Source organism: Neoarius graeffei, chromosome 1 (genome assembly GCF_027579695.1).
Source record: "Neoarius graeffei isolate fNeoGra1 chromosome 1, fNeoGra1.pri, whole genome shotgun sequence".
Lineage (NCBI taxonomy): Eukaryota > Metazoa > Chordata > Actinopteri > Siluriformes > Ariidae > Neoarius > Neoarius graeffei.
Window position 1 is genome coordinate 86,542,754 of NC_083569.1, and position 23,340 is coordinate 86,566,093.

The 23,340-nt window shown below is 43.1% G+C and overlaps 1 protein-coding gene and 1 pseudogene across 1 annotated transcript; both read right to left on the reverse strand.

Moving 5' to 3' along the window:
- The window catches only part of LOC132885406 (splicing factor 3B subunit 2-like), a 51,893-nt pseudogene extending 34,301 nt beyond the window's left edge, over positions 1-17,592 (reverse strand).
- On the reverse strand, positions 116-4,652 carry LOC132865537 (zinc finger BED domain-containing protein 4-like). Its single transcript, XM_060898241.1, has 3 exons — positions 3,461-4,652; positions 1,539-3,049; positions 116-1,326 (listed from the first exon to the last, which is right to left on the reverse strand). The coding sequence occupies exons 2-3, from the start codon at positions 1,671-1,673 to the stop codon at positions 889-891; spliced, it is 573 nt and encodes a 190-aa protein (XP_060754224.1). The 5' UTR covers positions 1,674-3,049; positions 3,461-4,652; the 3' UTR covers positions 116-888.
- Positions 17,593-23,340: the final 5,748 nt, after the last annotated feature.

A 23,340-nucleotide genomic window follows, 5' to 3' on the forward strand; every position in this document is an offset into this window, starting at 1 on the left:
TCAGAGCCTTTGAAATTAATTAATCGAAATTAATCGCATAGAAATATCTGACTTGAGAACAGGTAGAAAGACATTTTTTCCACATGGATTTTGAATGACAATACATAAGCTTAAATCAACAAAATATTGTTTATTTTTTTTTTCAAAACCAAGATCAACAAGCCAGTGCAAATTCTGCCATAAAGTTCAGCATATTTAGGAAAGTTAATTTCAGAAATTCAGGTAGCTTTATAGGTATAGGTAGATCTTCTGTAAACTATAACTGGGTTTTTTTTTGGGTAAAACGCAATACTTTCCAAGTACATTCAGAACAAGGTAAACCCTGTTAGAAAACATCTCTGTTGCCTCTGAGGCTTTAACACACTTTGTTGATTTATCAACAGTTGAAATGATTACAAAAAAAAAATCAGAGAAATTAAATCAAATTCAGTCCAACTCTGAATAACATTGGCCAAGACAAACAGTTCAACATAAAGTGATCCATTAAAAAACGTGCCATAAAGTTCAGCATATTTAGGAAAGTTAATTTCAGAAATTCAGGTAGCTTTATAGGTATAGGTAGATCTTCTGTAAACTAGAACACTTTTTTTGTAAAACGCAATTCTTTCAAGTACATTCAGAGCAATGTAAATAAACCCTGTTAGAAAACATCTCTGTTACCTCTGAGGCTTTAACACACTGTTGATTTATCAACGGTTGAAATGATTACAAAAAAATAAGAGAGAAATTAAATCAAACTCAGTCCAACCCTGAATAACATTGGCCAAGACAAACAGTTCAACATAAAGTGATCCATTAAAAAGTGCCAGTGATTGACCTCAATCTCAATTCTTCCAATATCCTTTTGAAAAATAACTGGCCAACTGGCCTCAGGACACATTTAACTGATTACTGCTCCTTCTCTTTCAGCCAGTTGTTGAGACAAACTAGCCTGTTGACATTTTCGGAGCTCAAGGCTGCCCTCTTCTTTTGAGCTATATTACCTGCCAGGGAGAATAATCTTTCGCAAGGGACAGAAGTGGCAGGGCTGCCCAGATACTTGCGGGCCAGGGCAGAGAGCTGTGGATGGGCTCCCTCATGAGTGGACCACCACTGCAGTGGGCAGTCTCTCTCACTGATGGTAGGCTCTGCCCTGTAACGGGTCAAGGCTCCTTTGGGCCAATCTTCATCCTCCGATTCAGAATCTGAATTATACAGCAGGAGGCTCCTCTTCCTTGCTGGCTCCTCTGTGCGTTCCGGAGTGGCTCTGCCTGGTTGTTTTTGCACCAGTGCCTCAATGCTGGTCCACACCTCTCCTCGCTCTCCTCTTGGTAGACACTTTAGGTCCTTAAAATCAGAGTAAGAATCAGAAACAGGTTTGTTGTCGGTTGTCAGTCAGTCATTTGTTGTCAGTCAGAGATTTACAGTGTAAAAGCTGGGTGAAATTCATTGTCATATATGGTTTCCATCATGTTGTTATTCCATAGAAGGGGGGGGGGGGGGGCAGAGGAAACGGGTTCATAAGCAAGAAAAGAGAAAACAAGACCATTACATGTTACCTTAAAACGAGGGTCAAGTGCTGTTGCCACTCTGAGCCATCCATGGTTGAGGGCATCCTCGCGTTGAGACAGTTCCTTTTCAAACACAGCCTTGAACTTCACCACATAAGCTGGGTCGTCATCTGAGGCCTCCATGGTGCGGGTCAGGTGGCGGAGAGCAGGTAACAACTGAGGGTAGAGGTCGACCGATCTATCGGCTGAATTTTGCCATTTTTTAATGAATCGGCATCGGCTGATTTTCTTATTTGGTCGCGCCGATTTAAAGTCAGGCACGACAGCTACGTAGAACGCGGCGTGCAAAAGACCCAAGCCAACAAATGTTTCAGGAGTCAGCAGAGATAGCCTACAGGTAAGGCTTCAATTCTTACATTTCAATGTCCTAAAGTCGTATATTTGCTCTCATGATAGTTGTAATCTGTGATGTGTTGCTTCATTTAGCGAAAGGAAAAACGAATAGCATTTCAACTGCATCGGAGTTGTAGAATTCCTCTCGAAACGAAACGTTGCGATGCGTAGCCTTGTGGCCGCGAGTGCGTCGGGAATGCGTCGACTATGTAAGCCCCCTTAACGCTGGTGACCGCTATGTTCCGATCTAAACTGTAGTAACGGACAATCTAAGTGAAAAGTTAACAAAAAGAGGACGCAAAACTAACCTGTGAACGTATTATAACATTGCCATCCCATGTCCATTCGTTTTCGCGATGTATACATGTTTGATTTGATTGTGAACCAGAGACCGATGCTAGACCTCTGCAGTTCCTATTTCCGGTTTCCTGCACAGCATGCTGGGAGACGGAGTTTTATATTGTTGAAACAGAAACGTGTGAAAGTTCAAGGCATGGAAGTTCCACAGTGAAACTGTATAACTTGAACATGTATTTTACCATTTTGAAGTAACTATCTGAAGTTGTCACATCATGGAAGTATTCTTGCACTCTGTTAGTCTATTGATTATTTTAATACGTTTAAGTCATTAATTTGTTAATTCTTATGATGAGTACAGTCATTTATATAATATATAGTATAAATATTATGTATGTTATTTATAATGAAAATAAATGTTATGAATAATAAAATCTAAATGAAATTAATAATTTTTCATTAACATATAGTAACAGTAACATTGAAGGCACTATTAAATGCTAATTGTGTTAAGTTTATAAGTGTTGTGCGTCCTCTTACTAGTATGATATTTTAGCATGCCAATTAAGGACAACACGATAGCATATCGGCCCTAAAAACCGGCCCAAAAAAATTGGCAGCTCATATCGGCTGACTCTGACCTCTAAATATCAGTATTGCCATCGGCTTTAGAAAAACCCATATCGGTCGACCTCTAGTTGAGGGCATCCTCGCGTTGAGACAGTTCCTTTTCAAACGCAGCCTTGAACTTCACCACATAAGCTGGGTCATCATCTGAGGCCTCCATGGTGCGGGTCAGGTGGCAGAGAGCAGGTAACACAACTGAGCACGACACATAATTCTCACCCCCAAGGAGCTCTGTCACATCTCTGCAGAGGATAGTTAATCAATCAATCAAATCAATCAATCAATATTATGTAAATAGCACATCATACATAACTGTCATTCAATGTGCTAAAGAGTAGAGAAAGACAAGAAAGAAGGGTATTGCAATAGTCAACTCTACAGGTAATTAAAGCGTGGATTAATTTCTGCAAATCCTGTTTACATACAACATTTTTAATTTTAGCCATGTTCCTAAGGTGCCAAAAAGCTGATTACAGTGATTAATTATTTTGCCATTTAATAGTGGATTAAAAACAGTATCAACTTTATACTATAGTCATAGTGATATTAACATTCAGTACAATACATTTTGGAAGGGTAATTTAAGTTATACTGGACTCTCAGTCAAATCACAACGTTTTGAATCCCATTAATGAAAGTTGGTGAGTGTTTACCTGCATGGTGAAAGTAGGGTTTCGAGCCTCTGCAGTCTGTCCCACTCAGCAGTAGTCAACATGGTGAGCTTGTGCTTGGCGAGCGTAGCCTTCACAGCATCTTGGTTCTTCAGCAGACGAGAGACCATCAACAGGGTGGAATTCCATCTTGTGGAAACGTCCTGCATCAGTGGCTCGTTGTCTTGGCCTAGTTGCGTTTGCTCCTGGTGCAGTTCCTCTGTGTTTGAGGGGCTGTGTTTAAAATGCCCGACTATCTTACGACATCTCACCAGTGTGGCTGTGAACCCGCTGTCAGCAAGGCAAACTGTGATCGTCCTCTGTAACAGGTGAGCAACACATGGCATGTGCTGGAATGTGAGCTGTCTCATTGCAGCGGTCATGGCATGGGCACTGTCTGTTCCGATTGTGGTGACTTTCTGTGTGATTTCCCAGGCCTCTGCCACAGACTCAAAATCTTCTGCCGCATTTTCAGCAAAGTGCCTTGTGGTGATCTTCTTGATGGTTAAGGCAAACGAGTGAAGACGCCACTTGTCAATAAAGTGTGCCGTCACACCGAGGTAATTTGCGTTGCTGACCGAGGTCCAGTGATCCCCAGTAATAGCGACGCATTCTGCTTTTTCCAACAAATTCTCTTTCTCTCCCTTTTCACTGTCGTAGAGCTGCTGGACCCTCTTTGTCACTGTTTTTCTGCATGGCAGCTCATACGTGGTGTCAGACAACGCAATCTGAAGTACCTTTTCCAGCCCCTTATCTTCTACCACTGCAATGGGTCTGCAGTCGAGAGCCGCCCAGTAAGCCAGCGCGTTGGTCATTTTCTCTGCCGTGGTCTTGCTGACCTTGCCCTTGAAACTCAGTTGATGTAGTGTGGGTTGGCTGTGTGTCGTCCATGTTGGGTTAGCTTGCGCGCCATCTGCCAAGCTTGCTGCTACATGTTTGGCATTGAGGTGGTATTTCAGGCTTGATGCACTGCGGTGATACACGAACTCCTTGTTGCACAATTTACATACGACCACGCTCTTATCAACTCTCCCATCCTGTATTTTATAACAGAATTTCCCCTGCATGGGGCCAACTAAAACGTTCTCATCCGCTTCTTGTACTTCTTCCATCTCTCCTTCCAAAAACCAGCGTCCTTTGAAAACCGGCGTTCTTTTTCTCCTGTTCTTTTTCTGTTTCCGTCCGGCTGTATTCCGTCACGCATTAGTGCTGCCCCCACAGGTAAAATCCCAAACGACGACTTCTGAGTTTCCAGAAGGCTGTGTACACCATCAGACGTAATGCCACTCTCCACTGCTCTAATGCAGAAGGACGTGTCTGTTATAGTGTGCGATTAAAATACGTTGTTTTTTTTTAACGCGTTGATATTTGTGATTAATTAATCGAAATTAACGCGCTAATGTCCCAGCCCTAACAGAAAGCATGTTGGACATATTTTGGGTGCTATAGTCATAATAGTAAGTATATTTGTTTTCAATACTCATACACCAAGTTGCCAAGTTTTCCAATATATTATTATTTGTTGATATTCTATTATGGTGCTCTGTGTTGTTCTCATTTATGTATTTAACAACAGTATCAAAATACTCGGGTCTTGAAATAAATGCACATTAGTCATGAACAACGGTAACTACTCTCTTTTGCGTTATTTTTGACAGAAGTAAAATTCACACATGAACAAATTTTGGCGAGTTGATTTTCTGTTTCGCTAGTCACTTTGGAAGGTAACTAGTCCGGCTGGCTGGTGAAAAAAATATATGAATTTCTAGGCCTGTACTGGTACCGATACGCATAACGTTCAATTATTCAGTCGGTTTAAAGGCAATGTGAGGCTCCTGTTTGAAAGCTACAATACCGTTCAAAAGTTTGGGGTCACCCAGACAATTGTGTGTTTTCCATGAAAAGTCACACTTTTATTTACCACCATAAGTTGTAAAATGAATAGAAAATATAGTCAAGACATTTTTCTGGCCATTTTGAGCATTTAATCGACCCCACAAATGTGATGCTCCAGAAACTCAATCTGCTCAAAGGAAGGTCAGTTTTATAGCTTCTCTAAAGAGCTCAACTGTTTTCAGCTGTGCTAACATGATTGTACAAGGGTTTTCTAATCATCCATTAGCCTTCTGAGGCAATGAGCAAACACATTGTACCATTAGAACACTGGAGTGAGAGTTGCTGGAAATGGGCCTCTATACACCTATGGAGATATTGCACCAAAAACCAGACATTTGCAGCTAGAATAGTCATTTACCACATTAGCAATGTATAGATTGGATTTCTGATTAGTTTAAAGTGATCTTCATTGAAAAGAACAGTGCTTTTCTTTCAAAAATAAGGACATTTCAAAGTGACCCCAAACTTTTGAACGGTAGTGTACATCAGACCAATACATATAAACTACTTTAAATAAGTGCTCTCTAACACACAATTGAAGACTTGAATAAACACAGGATATGTCTGGCAGCCATCTTGGCGAGGTAATGTACAACAATGCAGTTAAAGGTGCTGACTGCAAAGTCATCTGAAATATAAAAAAAAAAAAATTTAATTGGGCGTGACATTTTCCTGTCTCACATGTGGAGGAAACGATCATTTTGCTGTCCTGAGGGTCGCTTTCCTCTGTTCTGGGACTGAACATCCTGCCTTGAGGTAAACAGTACGGCGCTACGGAAACAGCCGAACACGAGGAGCTTTAACTAATTAGCATAACTATGGAACTGAGTCACACCAAGATGGCAACATGCGGAAAACATCGTGACTCTGCATCGACCTCGGAGAGTTTTCAGTCACAGGGATATAATTTATGGTTGACATTCGCGAACAAATTTGTGAAACAAAAGATGACTCTTTTCTCTGTTCCTGCTTTTGTGTTCTCGTTTCTTTCTCTGTAAGCCCAAAACATTAGGTGTATAACTCCATGCTCGCTACTGTGGAGTCGAGCCCACGCATTCTCAGGCTAAGATCGCTAAGCGCTAGCTAGAATGATTTAGTTACCTGTCCAGAAAAATGAGGTCATCTAATCTTGCTCCATCTTGCAGCTGCACTTACTAGTCAGGTTTTCCTTTTCTTTTCCGCTGGAGGGAGAGTCGAGTCCGCCATGTTTGCCCACGCTGACTTGTTTTGGTTAACAGTAGGTCAGACGCCCCACGGTGGTCACATGATATTGTTGCTCACTTACTTCAGCAATCTCCGGAATCGTAAAACGCGGGACACTTTTTATCTCGGCAAAACATTTACACACAGGATACACGGTGTGTGCAGCAGCGAAACATCTCCAAACTCCAACAGCAACAAAACATTTTACCCAGAATTCAACTTTGCAGTCAGAAGCTTAAAAAGCAATTCTGACTCCGCTCTAACTGTGGAGTGGCGGAACAGACAGTCACCTCTGAGTGGAGGAATAGGGGGCAGCAGGTTGGGTGCAGGTCCTGCTTCTGGGGCCCGGGTGCCTGGTGGTCCCACCTGCTGCAGCTTAACCAGCTCCTGCTGCCTCTCGTGCTCCAGCAGCTGTGCAGCCTGGAGACAAACAGGAGAAGCTTAGTGGTGAAATGGGAACGAAACCCGCTGAACACGTTCAAATTAACTCTTTTTTTTTTAGCCGAATCTCAGAGTACCAAACTAAAACCTGTGTACATGAGTACAGTGGTTATTAATGTTCTTACTCTCTTCTGTTGCTCGAGAAGCTCCTGCTCCTTCAGCTGCTCCTCCATCACTCTGGAATCGCCCTGAAACACCACACACACACACACACACACACACACACACTAATCCATTTCACTTCCATCAGCAGGCACCCAAATTGTGGGTCATAAGAAGGAAACCATCTTAAATAGACAATATAACATCGACATTGTGATACATTACGCCACTAACTGCATTTCAGAGAGACACAGTTTGTGCCCAACACTGTTCCTTGTAGCAAGCAGCAGCAGTTTAAAGACCAGGGCTGTGAAATAAAAATGACAAAATCCGAAGAAACAATTTTAGCAGGGGGTCTGGGAGGAGCAGCCCCCCAGGAGCCGGGGGCCCCAGAAGCTGAACAGATTGTGTGTATATTGATAGATTTGAAGCATCTCCTGAAAGCAAATATTTTCTCAACCATGCCATTTAATTTGAACTGTATTATTATTATTATAAATTGAATATATAAAATGTGAACAAGATGGTCTACCTGGTAATCTATAGTTCGACAGCTTCAATTTCACCAATTCCGCATGTTTTTTTCCTTTAACATGGTCAACCAAACGCGTTCTTCCACCAGAACCGTACTTCACATCCTGATGGCACAAGATGCGGTAAGCTTTCCCCGGTTCTTTTATCTTCCGTATGTGCTCATTCACTACCGACTTTAAATTCCAGCCATCGCCAATTCCATGGATTTTTGATGCCGTTTTCCTTGTCAAACGTTTTTGACATCGTCGGTCTTCCCGTCCTCCCTCTGAACGATGTCCCTCCGTGACACGGACATACCGCGAAATTCTCCTTTTCAAAACCGTTGATATCAAAAGCGTGTTTAAAGAGCACAAGATTCATGCCATGGTTTGTAAGCATGGCGCAAATGCCGTAAACCGGTCTGTCATTGTTGCAAAAGAAACCCCCCCCCCCAATTTTTATTGCAAAATTAGATGATTTACTAAAATGATAATTTTTGGAGGCCAAATTCACGGAATTCTGCGGATTTTTCACAGCCCTGAAAGACTAAAACATACTTTTAGCTACATTTTGAGGTTTGCTTTGGTTAAACCAAAATACTGATACTTTTCATGCATTGTTGGAATGTTTTATGTACAGGATATTTTTCAGACACTCTGCCCACCAATTAATAAGTTGTCCATTCCTGGTATGATTTGTGGTTGCTGAGAAAAAGGGTGTTTCAAACAGACAGAGGTTTAAAAAAAAAAAAACCAACAGTCTTATCCCCTCCTCAGATTCTTTCAAATCTATTTAAGCACAGCCTTATCATACCTGACCGGCCCTCTGAGCGATCTTCTGCGGGTCGTCCTGTGCCATGCCAGAGGAGATGCCCGGTGGCTCCATGCTCATGCGGATACCAGGTGGAGGTGGTCCTCCCATTATGCCCATGGCCTGCAGCACGCCCATGCCTGGCGGCAGAGGCATAGACGGCATTGGGAGCATGGGAGGCAGACCTGGCATCTGACACAGTGAGAGAATTTGCATGAGACAAAAGGTACTCTTGTTGGACACCATAACTTTAAATCCCCCAAGTGTCCCATCACTCCAACATCATGCTAAGCAAAACAGTGTTTGCTTTTCAACTGTTAGCTACCTTACAATGATCTGAAACAAGAGTCTGCAGAGATCCCTTACCGTCGTCATGGCCTTGTCATCTCCGCCGGGCAAGCTGGGTTTAGTCAACATCACACCGGTCTGAGGAAACAAATCACAATCTACAGCTCGTCATTGATGAAAACAAGACGCACATGGCTTTTACACCGTTCTGTCAGCATCACGCTTTAGACTGTCGCTGTGAACAATAACTCAAGCCACTGTCTGTGGTACAAGTAGCTTAGTAACAACAAGACCCAAAATATATTTCACAAGAAACAATTTCGTCAGAAAATAAGAAAACGGTTCCTCTACACTCAGTCGGAGAGTGCAGACAGAAAGGGAACATCAAAAGACTACGGATTTAAAACCTTCCCGAGAACATACAGGGTGTCCAAAACCAACAGGACCTAAACTACAAGTTGTCGTACTTATTTATTTGCACTTATTTTTCCCCCCCATACAGGTGGCATTAAAATAAACTGGATGACAAGGAAGAGAGCTTGCTTCTTCGTCTTGGTTCCTGACTTTTCAGACACCCTGTACATCGCTTCGATAACTGAATGTTCATCCATCTAGAAAAGAGCGCCTCTGCATTTCATACTTGTCCACCAGATAGGCGCAAGAAACGTTATAAAGTGACCTGAATGCATTTATGAAAAACTGAAAGAACTTTAAATTTGACTTTAAAGCATTGCTGCTGGTGTACAAATCTCTAAATGGTACAGGGCCCAATTACCTCTCTGATATGTTGCAGCGGCCTAACCCAATCAGATCTACCAGATCGCAGCAGCAACATTTACTGGTAAAACCTGTTGTTAAAACAAAGTGTGGTGAAGCAGCTTTTAGCTACTGTGCAGTACAGCTATGGAACCAACTGCCAGAGGACATCAAAAATGCTCCTGCTGTTGGCAGCTTCAAATCTAGACTAAAGACCAAGCTGTTCTCAGATGCTTTCTGCTAACTGATAAATATCATCTTTACATGATTTTAAACTTTACTTTTACAGTCTCTGCATGTTTTAAACTTTACTTAACTTTTATTCTGTTTTATTCTGCTGTTTTTTACTGAACTTTTACTTCATTTTATTATTTTATTTCTACTATTGTTTAATTCTTATTTCTCTCTTCTTCCCCCTTTATTTTATATAATTTTATTTTCTATTGTTTACTGTTTTGCCTTTACCTCTGTAAAGCACATTGAACTGCCACTGTGTATGAAATGCGCTATATAAATAAACTTGCCTTGCCTTTAGTTGTATAGTTTCTGTATAGACTTCAAGTTTAATCTTGAATAATAAAAGATTGTGTTTAAACCTCGAAATGTGAGGTGTGTGAGGATTTCAGAGGATAAACTTCATATGCAAGTCTTCGGCACGTGCAAAGAATTTCTGTAGAGCAAAGAGGAGTTCAAAAATAATGAAACTGAATGCTTAAGATGTCTCATCTCATCTCATTATCTCTAGCCGCTTTATCCTTCTACAGGGTCGCAGGCAAGCTGGAGCCTATCCCAGCTGACTACGGGCGAAAGGCGGGGTACACCCTGGACAAGTCGCCAGGTCATCACAGGGCTGACACATAGACACAGACAACCATTCACACTCACACCTACGGTCAATTTAGAGTCACCAGTTAACCTAACCTGCATGTCTTTGGACTGTGGGGGAAACCGGAGCACCCGGAGGAAACCCACGCGGACACGGGGAGAACATGCAAACTCCACACAGAAAGGCCCTCGCCGGCCCCGGGGCTCGAACCCAGGACCTTCTTGCTGTGAGGCGACAGCGCTAACCACTACACCACCGTGCCGCCCTGCTTAAGATGTAAAAAAAAAAAAAAAAAAAAAAAAAAACACTATAAAGAGCAGCAAACAGTAATAAATGAAACAAAGTCAGTGTTGGGTGTGATGACCCTTTGCTTTTAAAAAAATAAATAAATAAAAATTATGAGTGCTCTGAGGGCACAATATCCCCCGCTGGCAACTCAGCCATAACTCTGGTAAAACGTGACTGAATTGAATGAAATTGCAATATGTGTATTACCGACATATAACAAAGAAATCTGACAAGTTTCATGAAATTCCTCCAAAAACCGAGAGAGGAGTTGATTTCAGAAGGTGAGTACCGTTCCTGGGGCGGATGGATATCAGACATCGCCATGACATAATCCCCCTTCGGGCCTTTCAGCCAGCAGGACACAATAAAAATTGTGAGGGAAGTTGATTTCAGAAAGCAAGCACACCTTGATGAAATTGCCAAAGTACAAGTTTGTTAATAATCAAGGGCATAACTCTGGTAAAAAATTTGCCCAAATTAAACGAAATTTCAAGACGTGTATAACTGTAATATAAACTTTTACCAAATTGGGTGAAATTCCTCCACAAATTGTGAGAGGAGTTGATTTCAGAAGAAAAACACACCCTCATGACATCGTCAATCAAGCGCTGTAACTCTGGTCAAATGTGACCCAATTTAACAAAATTATAATGTGTGTATTACCGACATCTAACAAAGAATCCTGCCAAGTTTCGTGACATTCCTCCACAAATTGTGAGAGGAGATGATTTCAGAAGGTGAGCACCCTTACCGGGACAGACGGATGTCGCCACGACATCATCCCCTTTCGGGCCTTTCAGCGTCTCTCGGGTACAATTTGTGCAGTTTTAGAACATACTCAAAGCAGCAGCCTTGAGTACGTTCTTTCGATGCAAACATTTTCCTCGAACATTTATTTCCATGCTGGAAAACTAATGCACTAAGGTTTAGAAATCTAATGTTTTTGAGAAGCCACCTTTGTCACATGCACACTCAAGCACAGTGAAATTTATCCTCTGCATTTAACAGTGAGCAATGAGCGCGTGCACACTCGGAGCAGTGGGCGGCCATGCTACAGCGCCCGGGGAGCAGTTAGGTGCCTCGCTCAAGGGCGCTTCAGCCCATGGCTGCCTCATGTTAACCTCACCACATGTCTTTGAACTGACTCGATAATGTAGATATCAGAAAATAAAAAAGTCTATATCCGTAAGCCATAGCCGAATGGATAGAGAAGCAGCTTTGGGATCAAAAGGTTGCTGGTTCGAGTCCCTGGACCAGCAGGATGCTGAACATATCTGTTTAGTCAAGCCATTTGTTAATGGTGTTTATGAGGTAAAGGTGTAGATCTGGAGGGTCCTCAGACATAAAGAGTTTTGGTAAACTGGGATGTATGGATGCTGTCAGTCCCCCACTCGCTTGCTCACTCGAGTTTGTGGACGGTGTAGTGGCTGCTGCTTTATGTCCAGGGGCTCCCTCATGCCTGTGTTACCTTCTGGCTCTCCCCTTTTAGTTAGGAAGTCATAGTTAGTTGCCGGAGTCCCTGCTTGCACTCAGTGCAATATGTATACTGTTCCTACTTATTCAGGTGACATTGGGCATACCTAACAACCTGTGTCCCCCCCCCAATCTGTCCCTCTGAGTTATATGTCGGTCCTGGGATAGAGATGCTGACCTCTTCTGCTCCTCAGACCTGCCATCGCATTGCTCCTGTGGAGGACGGCCCCATGAGGACAGTTGGGGGTCGCACCTGGAGGACGCTCTGGACTCTTGCATACCCCTTTTCCACCAAATCAGTTCCAGGGCTGATTCGGGGCCAGTGTTGGTGCTGGTTCACAACTCGTTCAACCTGCGAGTCAGCTGAGAACCAGTTTGCTTTTCCATAGCTCGGGGTGCTAAGGGGAGCCACGTCATTACGTCGTTGCGTTTGCATAAACCTTGGCGCGAACATCGAAGCAACAACAACACAGAGAAGAAGAAGCAGCAGCAGCAACAACAACAATAATGGATGACTTCGCGTTTGTACAGCTGCTGCTTCTCGTCGCTTAAAAATGGCGACCTTTCGCGGTCTTGCTATTGTTGTTGGTCTTAACAACTCCGCCCCCCCGCTGACATAAGCAGTTCTTTCCTCTGGCCCAGCAAAGAGCTGGTGCTAGCCTGGAACTGGTTTTTCTGGCCCCAGAGCCAGTTCTTTGTCAGTGAAAACAGAAAACCCGGTTCCAAACTAAGCACTGGCCCCGAACCAGCCCTGGAACTGCTTTGGTGGAAAAGGGGAAGCAGTGGTGCTTTTGTGGCTGGGGGCTGCGGTTGACTTTAGGACTGCAGTTGTCGTGAACGGTTTTGCGCTTGGGTTTCTGTCGGTGGGGGGTTTATAGCATCAACGAAGCTGACTTTATGTTAGGACTGTTAATGTTATAGTCATGTTGTCTGTTGTTGCCCAAATGAGGATGGGTTCCCTTTTGAGTCTGGTTCCTCTCGAGTAGGGCTGCGTACCAGTACTGTCCCATGAAAATCGATTCGGTATAGGTCCAAAATACCGGATCATGAAGTACCAGTACTGTACCGAACCGATATAAATTTACACCAAGTATCTGCTTATTTTGTGACTGAAGATGCGTAAATCCTACCACAAAGACAAAAATTTAGCACTGGAAAAGACGTAAAATGCCGCGCTGAAACTTGAAATCAGAGCCATCTTTGATTTGAGATCCTCTCGCCACAGTCTCACGAGACATTGCGAGAGCCTGGCTGATCCAGCGTTCTGATTGGTCAAAAAGACTCAAAATCAGGTCAGCCATTTTTCCTTTGCTGGCATTGGCAGTCTTTGCTGCTTTGTGTAATTTTGCCGCGCAAGTTAAAGGCCGCGGACTGCGCGGAGTCTATAGTACTCTAGTGTAGTCACTTCTCACTGTGAGACAACTTATGACTTTTTGTCCCAAGTTAACTATAGTGTGAGCAACGGTCTCAAAAGTAGCCGGTCACCGGCAGCAAATCGCCGTCTGTGGCTTGTTATGCCGCCGGCTATTGTCAGTCGAGTCACAAAACCTAATATTAAATATTTCTGACGGCAAAAAAGTTGTGAATGTAAATTACATCCACTATGTCATGTATGTCCGTTGCCGTGTCAACTTTGTTTACATCCTCGACATGAGAGCAGCCATTACTGCCCCTTGTGCCATATGTAAGCCGTACTCTGATTGGCTTAGAGTGTTCCATGGACTGTGAATGGTTCATACCATCATGTGACTCACAAATGGCGATGAAGAGAGTTGCAAGCGGCTCCATGCTGGATGCGTGGCTAAAAAGGTCTAGAGGGAAAGGTAAGTACGTTTTGAATGCAAATTTATTCTGTCATTGTGTTGATATAGAAAAATAAATACGTCTTAGTCCACCGTTTCTCAGCCTTGCTTAAGACATTATAATCGCAGATCGTAAAGTTGACTCTGCGTTTGACAGCTGCTCGAAAAAACAAACTGCGTGCGTAACAACGCTAATCAAGCTTAAGCTAGACGACCCGCCTCAAATACCCGTCCCGGGTAAATGTCATCCCAATTTTAGATGACCTGTTCGTAGGCCCCTACATGTATATATAAATTCAAGAAATATTTTTATATCATATAATCTTACTTTCTTTGATTTATTTTGGTATGAATCTGGAAAAACCTGTCACCTTAGCTTAGTCAAAGTGCACATCAGACTTAAAATTATTATATCATCCATATGTGGATTTCAATCGGACTACTTATGTGTTTGTTTGCAAATATTTCTGAAATTTGATAAAATGACTGAGGTATGGTTTCATATTTCAAGTTTCCAAATAGCATTGATTACCCTTTATTTTCACTGTTAAAAGTTACCAGAGGCCACCATTTCTCAGTGCATTTCATAAAATTTTCCGTGCCAAAAAAAGGGGGGCGCACCCCTCCCTTTGAAACCCCCCCCTGCACGCTTTGCGTGCATTATGTCTGCCGCTGGCAGACATTTTACCATTTTGCACCCTGCTGTAAATTATTTGTACCCTGCTATTCTCCCAAACTTTGAAGCCCCTGTGTGAGACTGACGCTACGTTCACACTGCAAGGCTTAATGCTCAATTCCGATTTTTTTGTGAAATCCGATTTTTTTGTGAGGTCGTTCACATTAACAAATATATGCGACTTGTATGTGATCCTCAGTATGAACAAAAAGCGACCTAAAAGTGTTCCGCATGCGCATTGCAGGATACGACGACGTCACACGCAGTGAGCATGGCCAGTGTTTACGGAAGTAAAACCGCCCGGTTGCGGTATGACCCATCCAATCTAGCTTGAATAGCTGTATCCCCCCAAATGGAAATCAGCTCCCTAACCTCTGCGTCCTTCCATTGAGAAGATTCAGAACCTTCACAGCCTGAAGCGTCCCTCGCATTGATGTCATGCGCAGGGGCGCAGATACGTTTTTTGAACTGCAAGGGACAAAAAACTGGGGGGGACAAAGCTGCCAGCAAACCAACCCCAACATGCCTGTCAAACTTGTTGTTAGTAACCATAGCAACCAAGCTCGAGCTCGCAACCTGTGCAGTCTGCGCAGCTCAACCAACTGAATATCAGTCTTTGTTTTGTTTTATGTGAGTTGTTGCAACTATGTATACACTGCTGTGCACCTCAATAAACTGAATGGTAATTAGTCTTTTGATTTTTCCATGAGGTTTGCCTTATGCAAAGAAAGACAGCATAGACGTTTTTTCCTCCCTATAAGTGGGGGGGACCGAACGAGGTGAATTTAAATCTGGGTGGGACGAATCCCCCCCTCTATCTGCACCCGTGATTATGCACCATGTTGTTGTAACTTTTTTGAGAGACCCGCCGCCTACTTCAGCGCAGAATAGTGACGTTTGTGGCTTGTTGATGACGTGTAAGTCGGATGAATGCGACCTGGCGGTTCAGACTGAAGTCGCATATGAAAAGAGCGGATAGGAATCGGAATTAGGACCACATATCCAAACGGCCTGGGTCGGATTTGAAAAAATCGGATCTGTGTCGTTCATATTGTCAATAAAAGATCGGATTTGAGTCACTTCAGCCTGCAGTGTGAACGTAGCCCGAGAGGGTGACTGAGAAGTGAGGTAGGAAACCTAGTTATGTTCGGTTTTCTTTGAATAAACATACTGACAAGTTGTCAACAGTTTATTAATGTTTCTGTCATTATTAAAGAAGTTCAGAAGAATTTGTCAAATTGTTCAGGTACAGGTCCGGACCTGTATCTAAACCTCTGTACCGGTACCTGATGTTACGTTTAGGTACGCAGCCCTACTCTTGAGCTTTCTTCCTCATGTCGTCTGAGGGAGTTTTTCCTTGCCACCGTCGCCACAGGCTGCTCATTGCGGATAGACTAGGGATAAAATTAGCTCATATTTCAAAGGAACAGTCCACCGTACTTCCATAATGAAATATGCTCTTATCGGAATTGAGACGAGCTGCTCCGTACCTGTCCGAGCTTTGCGCGACCTCCCAGTCAGTCAGATGACAGGCGTACTAACACCTTCTGCGTGCTTTGACAGCGCATTGATACGGAGCTCAGATATCAATGCGCTGCCGAAGCACGCAGAAGGTGTTAGTACGCCTGTCATTATAGTGCCGACTTTCCATAGCATAGAAAATCGCCACGTTTCAATTTGTGTAACTGAACTTGTTTCATGTCACTGGTCATATAAACCTATGTAAACAGGAAAAACGCGGAAGAGTTTGGTCGCATCTAACCACAGCCCCAAAAAATACCATTGGCCATACTGAGCCTAGCTACATTGCTAACAGGAGTGACGGCGCGTCTGACTGACTGGGAGGTCGCGCAAAGCTCGGAGAGGTGCGGAGCAGCTCGTCTCAATTCAGAGAAGAGCATATTTCATTATGGAAGTGTGGTGGACTGTTCCTTTAAGTCGTTCAGATTCTGTAAAGCTGCTTTGCGACAGTGTTTATTGTTAAAAGCGCTATACAAATAAACTTGACCCGAACCCCAGGCTGCTCTGTGGATGAGAGCATCTGCTAAATGCCATTAATGTAATATAACAAAGTTTGTACTAAAAAAAAGTGCCCAAGACTTTTGCACAGTCCAAATGGTGGGAAGTGGGCTTTGTGAAATGTTACCTGCATCATGTAGGATTTCAGTCTGTCTATTAACTCTTCTCTCGGGCCTAAAGACAGAACAGAGCACAGCACACTTTCAGCATTTACACACTCAAAGCTTAAAAAGAAGAAAACTCCAGCGGAAATGAATATATTAGAAACGGAAGTGAGTGAAAAAGGGAGGTTGAGGGACTGAGTAAACTGTGCTGGAGCTCACCGTTAGCGCTTTTCCACACAAACATGGCGGACCGCCTCATTCATTTACACCAGGCTCAGCGCCATTAGGAATAAAACACGGCCTTACACTGGCGCACGCAATACAATACAGAGAGAGACAAAACATTCTGCAACAAGGCAAGTTATGAAATCACACCAAGCTATAGCCGGTTTTGTTTTTCTCAAGCTAATGCTAACGCTAACATACAGCGCTGCTTGCCGTTAGCTGAGCTAGCTAACCGGCGCACTCACTCGGGGGTTGTTTGTTTGTTTGTAGATGAGCTCGTTTTTCTCACCCATAACAGGCGCTCCGATCTCCGTCAGTTTGGCCTGTAACTCGGGGCCGCTCCATGAGTTCAGGTCCGGGTTCGGCTCTGTGCCCGGGATTCCATCAGCCGCCATCTTTATTTTCTGATTTGCACACAGCGCGCTGCACACAACACATTCACACAGATCTGGCGCAGAGGATCATGGGAACTTCCGCATACGTCCAGGCAACGCGAACGGGGCGCGCATGCGCATCCACACAACAGTCCTCAGAAATGTGAATGTGTTTGAGCAGATAGATTTCCTCAGAGGATATTCTGTGTAAATTATAGCAATTCTATATAATTTAGTCAGTAAATATACACATACTGAAGTATCAGAAACATATTTTAAAACAAGTGTTGCCAGGCAAAACAAACCTCACCTGGGAGCACTTACTCATCATGAATATGAAGTGAGTAAGTAAAATGTATTTCTAAAGCACATTTAAACACAGTTTACACTGACCAAAGTGCTGTACAGAGTGTAAAAATAAATAGATATAAAATATATAAAGAAACAAAAACAACTGATTTAAACGTTAGCAACAAAAGACAAACAATTACTGACATGACAAAAGAAAAACAGTTAAAATGTAGGGAATGCTGATGCTAACTTGGTGTATGAGTATTGAAAACAAATATACTGACTATCATGACTATAGCACCCAAAATATGTCCAACATGCTTTCTGTATTTAACCATTTATGAGAGAGAAAGCATTAGGAGCTTCATATTGACTAGGAATCAACTTGAAAAAAATTAATTATTCCATAAAAATCGTATCGCAGCCGAGGCCTACCCTGCTCCCACGTTTGCTTATAAGTCCTTTGTCGTTTCTCCTTCTCGTACGCTTTATCGGTGGCCTTTTTCTCCTCTTCAGACCGAGGTCGCTTTGTCCCCGTCTCTGGCGGTTTCTGTACACCTTTCAGAAAATTCCACATCGCAACGTAGCTTTGGCAGATGTAGATGTAAACAACAACAAAAACGCGTGTTTAAATGGGCAATAATGTGGCCGCATCTATTGAATTTGATAACGTCATTACCGCGATATTCAACGAGATGCGTTATATGCATGTGCAGTAGTGAAAAAACCGACAGCCTGACTCGTACACGATATGATTCGGAATTCTTCGGTATTTTCCGTCCCATCGATGAACACAGACACGGCACATGCTTAATATGTGGCGGCTTTAGTTGACGGTGTGTCTGAATCTTCGCTTCATATATATTTTTTATTTTCAACTAAGTGACAGGAATTACCCGCCAAATGACAAATTAAGTCGCCTCGGGCGACCGGACCACCGCGAATTTCGAGCCGTGTAAGGCATGGATGACTTTTTCCAGGTCATTGTATGACAGAACAGATTTAAGTTTTGCAATCATCCTTAATTGGTAGAAACTAGTCTTAACAACAGAAGAGATTTGTTTGTCAAGGCTGAGTTGGGAGTCTAGAATAACACCCAGGTTTCTTGCATGGGTTTTGACAAATGGAGAGAGCCAAGGTTGCCAGAGATGGAATTTCTGGATTTTGGGGGGCCGAAGATTATGACCTCAGTTTTGTCTTCATTTAACTGGAGGAAGTTATTGGCCATCCAGTTTTGAATTTCTTTAAGGCAGCCCAGAAGAGGCTACAAGGAATTTCCAGATTTTAGAGGGAGGTACATTTGGGAATCGTCAGCATAAAAGTGGAATGTAATATTACATTTTCTAATGATGTTACCCAGTGGGAGCATATATAGGCAAAAAAGAACAGGACCCAGGATGGACCCCTGGGGGACACCGCAAGACGCAGGGGGTGAGGAGTATTGGCCTATGGACACTGAAAAGGTTCTTTGCTGGAGGTATGAGTGGAACCATTTTAGAGCAGAACCCTTAATCCCAACCCACTGTTCAAGCCAGGCCAGCAGTGTTGTGTGGTCTACAGTGTCAAATGCAGCACTAAGGTCCAACGGGATAAGAATGGCATTATCACCAAAGTCGAGGGTGAGCAGCAGGTCGTTTGTTACCTTTAACAGGGCTGTCTCAGTGCTATGACGGGCCTTAAAGCCAGATTGAAATGGTTCTAGGATTTCTGCTGAATTAAGGAAGGGAAGAAACTGTGTTAACACAACCTTTTCCATAATTTTTGAAATGAATGGGAGTTTAGAGATGGGCCTGGACATTTTTTAAACATTTTGGATCAAGGTTATGCTTTTTAAGGAGAGGCTGGACTACCGCGTGCTTAAAACAGGTGGGAACACTACCGGTGGCAAGGCAGGAATTTAGAATGATTTGAATGCTTGGACCAATAACATCAAGTACATCTTTAATAATCAGGGAAGGGATAGGGTCGTGACTCGGGCTGTTGAAGTTTTCATGTGTTTTACAGTGTCCCACAGCTCAGTGTATGAAACTGCCTGAAAGTGGTCAAAGGTAGCTGTGGCATGGGGGAGGTATGGGGGGGGGGGGGGTTCAGATACAACAGGAGAAAACTGTACCCTAATGTGGTCAATTTTCTCAATGAAAAACTTCAGGAATTTCTCACAGCGGTCGGTGGATGCCTCGACCTCTGGGGACACTTGAGGGTTAATAATTGAGTTGATGCAACTAAATAAAATCTTTGGCCGGTGGGAATGTTCTTCTATGATGTCAGAGTAATGCTTATTTATTTATTTATTTAGTTATAAGCTTTGCCACAAAGGCAGGGCGACCCCACAGAGCATAGCTCCACTACGGGGACCCAATCTAAAAAAAAAAATTAAATAAATAATGATAATAGTAATTGACAACAATGACGATAATAATAATAGAAAATTTCCAACAAAAGTAAAAGAAAATAATAATAATTACAACAAGGCAATAGTAATACTAATAATTAACAACAAAAATGATAGTAATAATAGTAATTAACAGCAAAGACGATCACTAATTTGACGACACGTGTGACACTTAATACATATAGATTTAAAGGACTGAGGGACGTTTACATTGTAAAATTGTTCAGTAATATTCATATAGTACTCGCATAGTTCCTTCTTGAACTGGCTTAGTTTGATTATAGTTCTAATATGTGCAGGTAAGATGTTCCATACTCTTGCAACTCTGATGTAGTAACTGTTTTGAAACGTTACAGTTCGTGATGTAGGAACATTTAACAAAGGTCCTTTGACAGTATTCCTTGTTGTCCTTCTTGAGATGTTAATGGAGATGTTAGGGTCGCTATCAGCTGCTAGACGTTTGAAAAGATGAATTAGATCCAAATACTCGAGCCAATAAGTTATTGGAAGTAGTCCAAGCTTGAGGAGTCGATCTTTATCGCTGACCTCCGTTCTAAAAGGCAGGGATAGGATGTATTTGGTTGCCCATCGTTGAACTCTTTCCATGGTGGTGATTAGCGAGAGAGTTTGAGGGGCCCAGACTTGAGAACAATAAGCAAATATGCTCCGGATCAGGGTGGTGGAGAGGATAAAACGAACAAAAGAGTCGTGGATACCAGTTGATGATCTTCTTACAAACCCGAGCATTTTATTTGCTTTGGCAGTTACTGTGCGTACATGGGTTGTCCACTTGAGGTCAGATGACACAAGGATCCCAAGGTCCTTATGAGCATTTATAGATTTTACCTGATCTTCATTTAGATGATGAGATGAATTGACAGGCTCAGTGTTCCAGGTAATGGAAAGAAGGCAACTCTTAGAGATATTTAAATCCATACGCCACTGTTTGCACCACTCACATATACAATCGAGGTCCCGCTGAAGGATCACTTCATGTTCTAAGATCTTAATGGCCCGATAGCACTTGGTGTCATCGGCAAACAATGCAACAGATGTTGAGGAGACAACTTGAGGAAGGTCATTAACGTAGACGAGGAAGAGGAGAGGCCCAAGTATTGAGCCTTGAGGAACTCCAGATGCGACTTTAAGTGGTGGAGATGTAACACCAAGAACTGTAACCCTTTGGTAACGATCTGAGAGAGAGTTCTCAAACCACTTCAGATTACCACAGATCCCAAAACGTTGGAGTTTCCAAAGAAGTAGATGGTGGTCTACCCTGTTGAAGGCCTTGGCAAAGTCAAGATAGATGGCATCAGTCTGCACTCTTTTGTCAAGCAATTTGCCAATTTCATGCAGAACTGAGAGAAGCCGAGTTGTTGTGGATTTCCACTTTAAAGGAACAGTCCACCGTACTTCCATAATGAAATATGCCCTTATCTGAATTGAGACGAGCTGCTCCGTACCTCTCCGAGCTTTGCGCGACCTCCCAGTCAGTCAGACGCGCTGTCACTCCTGTTAGCAATGTAGCTAGGCTCAGCATGGCCAATGGTATTTTTTGGGGCTGTAGTTAGATGCGACCAAACTCTTCCGCGTTTGTCCTGTTTACATAGGTTACATTACGGAGCTCAGTATCAATGCGCTGTCGAAGCACGCAGAAGGTGTTAGTACGCCTGTCATTATAGTGCGGACTTTCCATAGCATAGAAAATTGCCACGTTTCAATTTGTGTAACTGAACTTTGTTTCATGTCACTGGTCATATAAACCTATGTAAACAGGAAAAACGCTGAAGAGTTTGGTCGCATCTAACTACAGCCCCAAAAAATACCATTGGCCATGCTGAGCCTAGCTACATTGCTAACAGGAGTGACAGCGCGTTTGACTAACTGGGAGGTCGCGCAAAGCTCGGAGAGGTACGGAGCAGCTCGTCTCAATTCAGATAAGAGCATATTTCATTATGGAAGTAAGGTGGACTGTTCCTTTAAGAATCCATGTTGGAGTTGATGTAGCTTAAAAGAGATATGATCGATGATTTTGTTGTAAACACAGTGTTCCATTACCTTTGAGACAAGCGGTAGTAAGGAAATTGGCCTGTAGTTAGAGACTTCATTAGCTGGGCCATTCTATAATATCGGGACGATGTTCGAAAGTTTCCATTCGGCTGGTAACTTGCCTAATGTTAGACATTTATTGAAGAGGGAACATAGTGATGTACATATCAGGGTTCTCCACGAGAGGTTTTAGAGGGGCGGGCCGCCCCCCTTTCTGTGATTCCCGCCCCTGTTTAATTTCTGCCGCCCCTTTACAAAAGGTAGAGACGTCCCTTTGTTTTCTTTGTGACAGATAGCCTTTCTCTGTTGGAGTACCGACAACGCGACAACACCCGAGTGTGAAACTCATTTACCAGCAATTAGTTTAGTCAGTCTGACGATTATAGTCTAAGAAAAGCGTTTCACACTTCGGCGTTTTTGACACATTGTTCTTGCGCCGGGAGATAACACGCTGTGGCAGCGGGGGTGTGGTCAAGCATCGGTCTGTGACAGGAGGGCGGAGTCAGGGAAGGTAAGTGGCAGAATCACTACACCTGTCGTTAATTAATGTGTTTGTGTGTCTTCCCAGTGACCGCGCCCTATTTAAGGAGAGAGAGCGAGAGCAGAGGGAGCTCTCTCCCGAACCAGACGGCTGATGTGTGTGCGTGTGTCTGAGCGTGTGTGAGAGTATATATGAACGCTGAAAAGCTGAATAAAAGAGAGTTTTGTGAACTCAGTTCTGGCCTGCCGTCCTTCTGTGCTCTCCCGGGTTTCAGCACCACTGTGACAGTTCATGTAGGTGGGTGGAGCACAGAAGGACGGCAGGCCAGAACTGAGTTCACAAAACTCTCTTTTATTCAGCTTTTCAGCGTTCATATATACTCGCACACACGCACACACACCAGCCGTCTGGTTGGGGAGAGCTCCCTCTGCTCTCGCTCTCTCTCCTTAAATAGGGCGCGGTCACTGGGAAGACACACAAACACATTAATTAATGACAGGTGTAGTGATTCTGCCATTTACTTTCCCTGACTCCGCCCTCCTGTCACAGACCGATGCTTGACCACGCCCCCGCTGCCACACACGCCTTTATAATAACGTGTGAATCGACACCAAGTTCGAGATAACTGATTGTTATTGTCGGCAGAGAAATAAAGGATAAAAACAAAAAGTTCAAAGTTGGTGCGGAGCAGTGTAAATATAGTTAAAACAACATCTTTTCAATGTACTTTACTCTCTCAAAAAAATTATTTTTTTCCAGTGGTGCCTGCAATTACATTTCCATTTCAAACAATGTCAGCTTTTGTGGAGCAGTGTGAATATAGTTAATACAAAAACTTTTCTGTACTTTTCTGTTCTTTCTTTGTAGTTTGCTA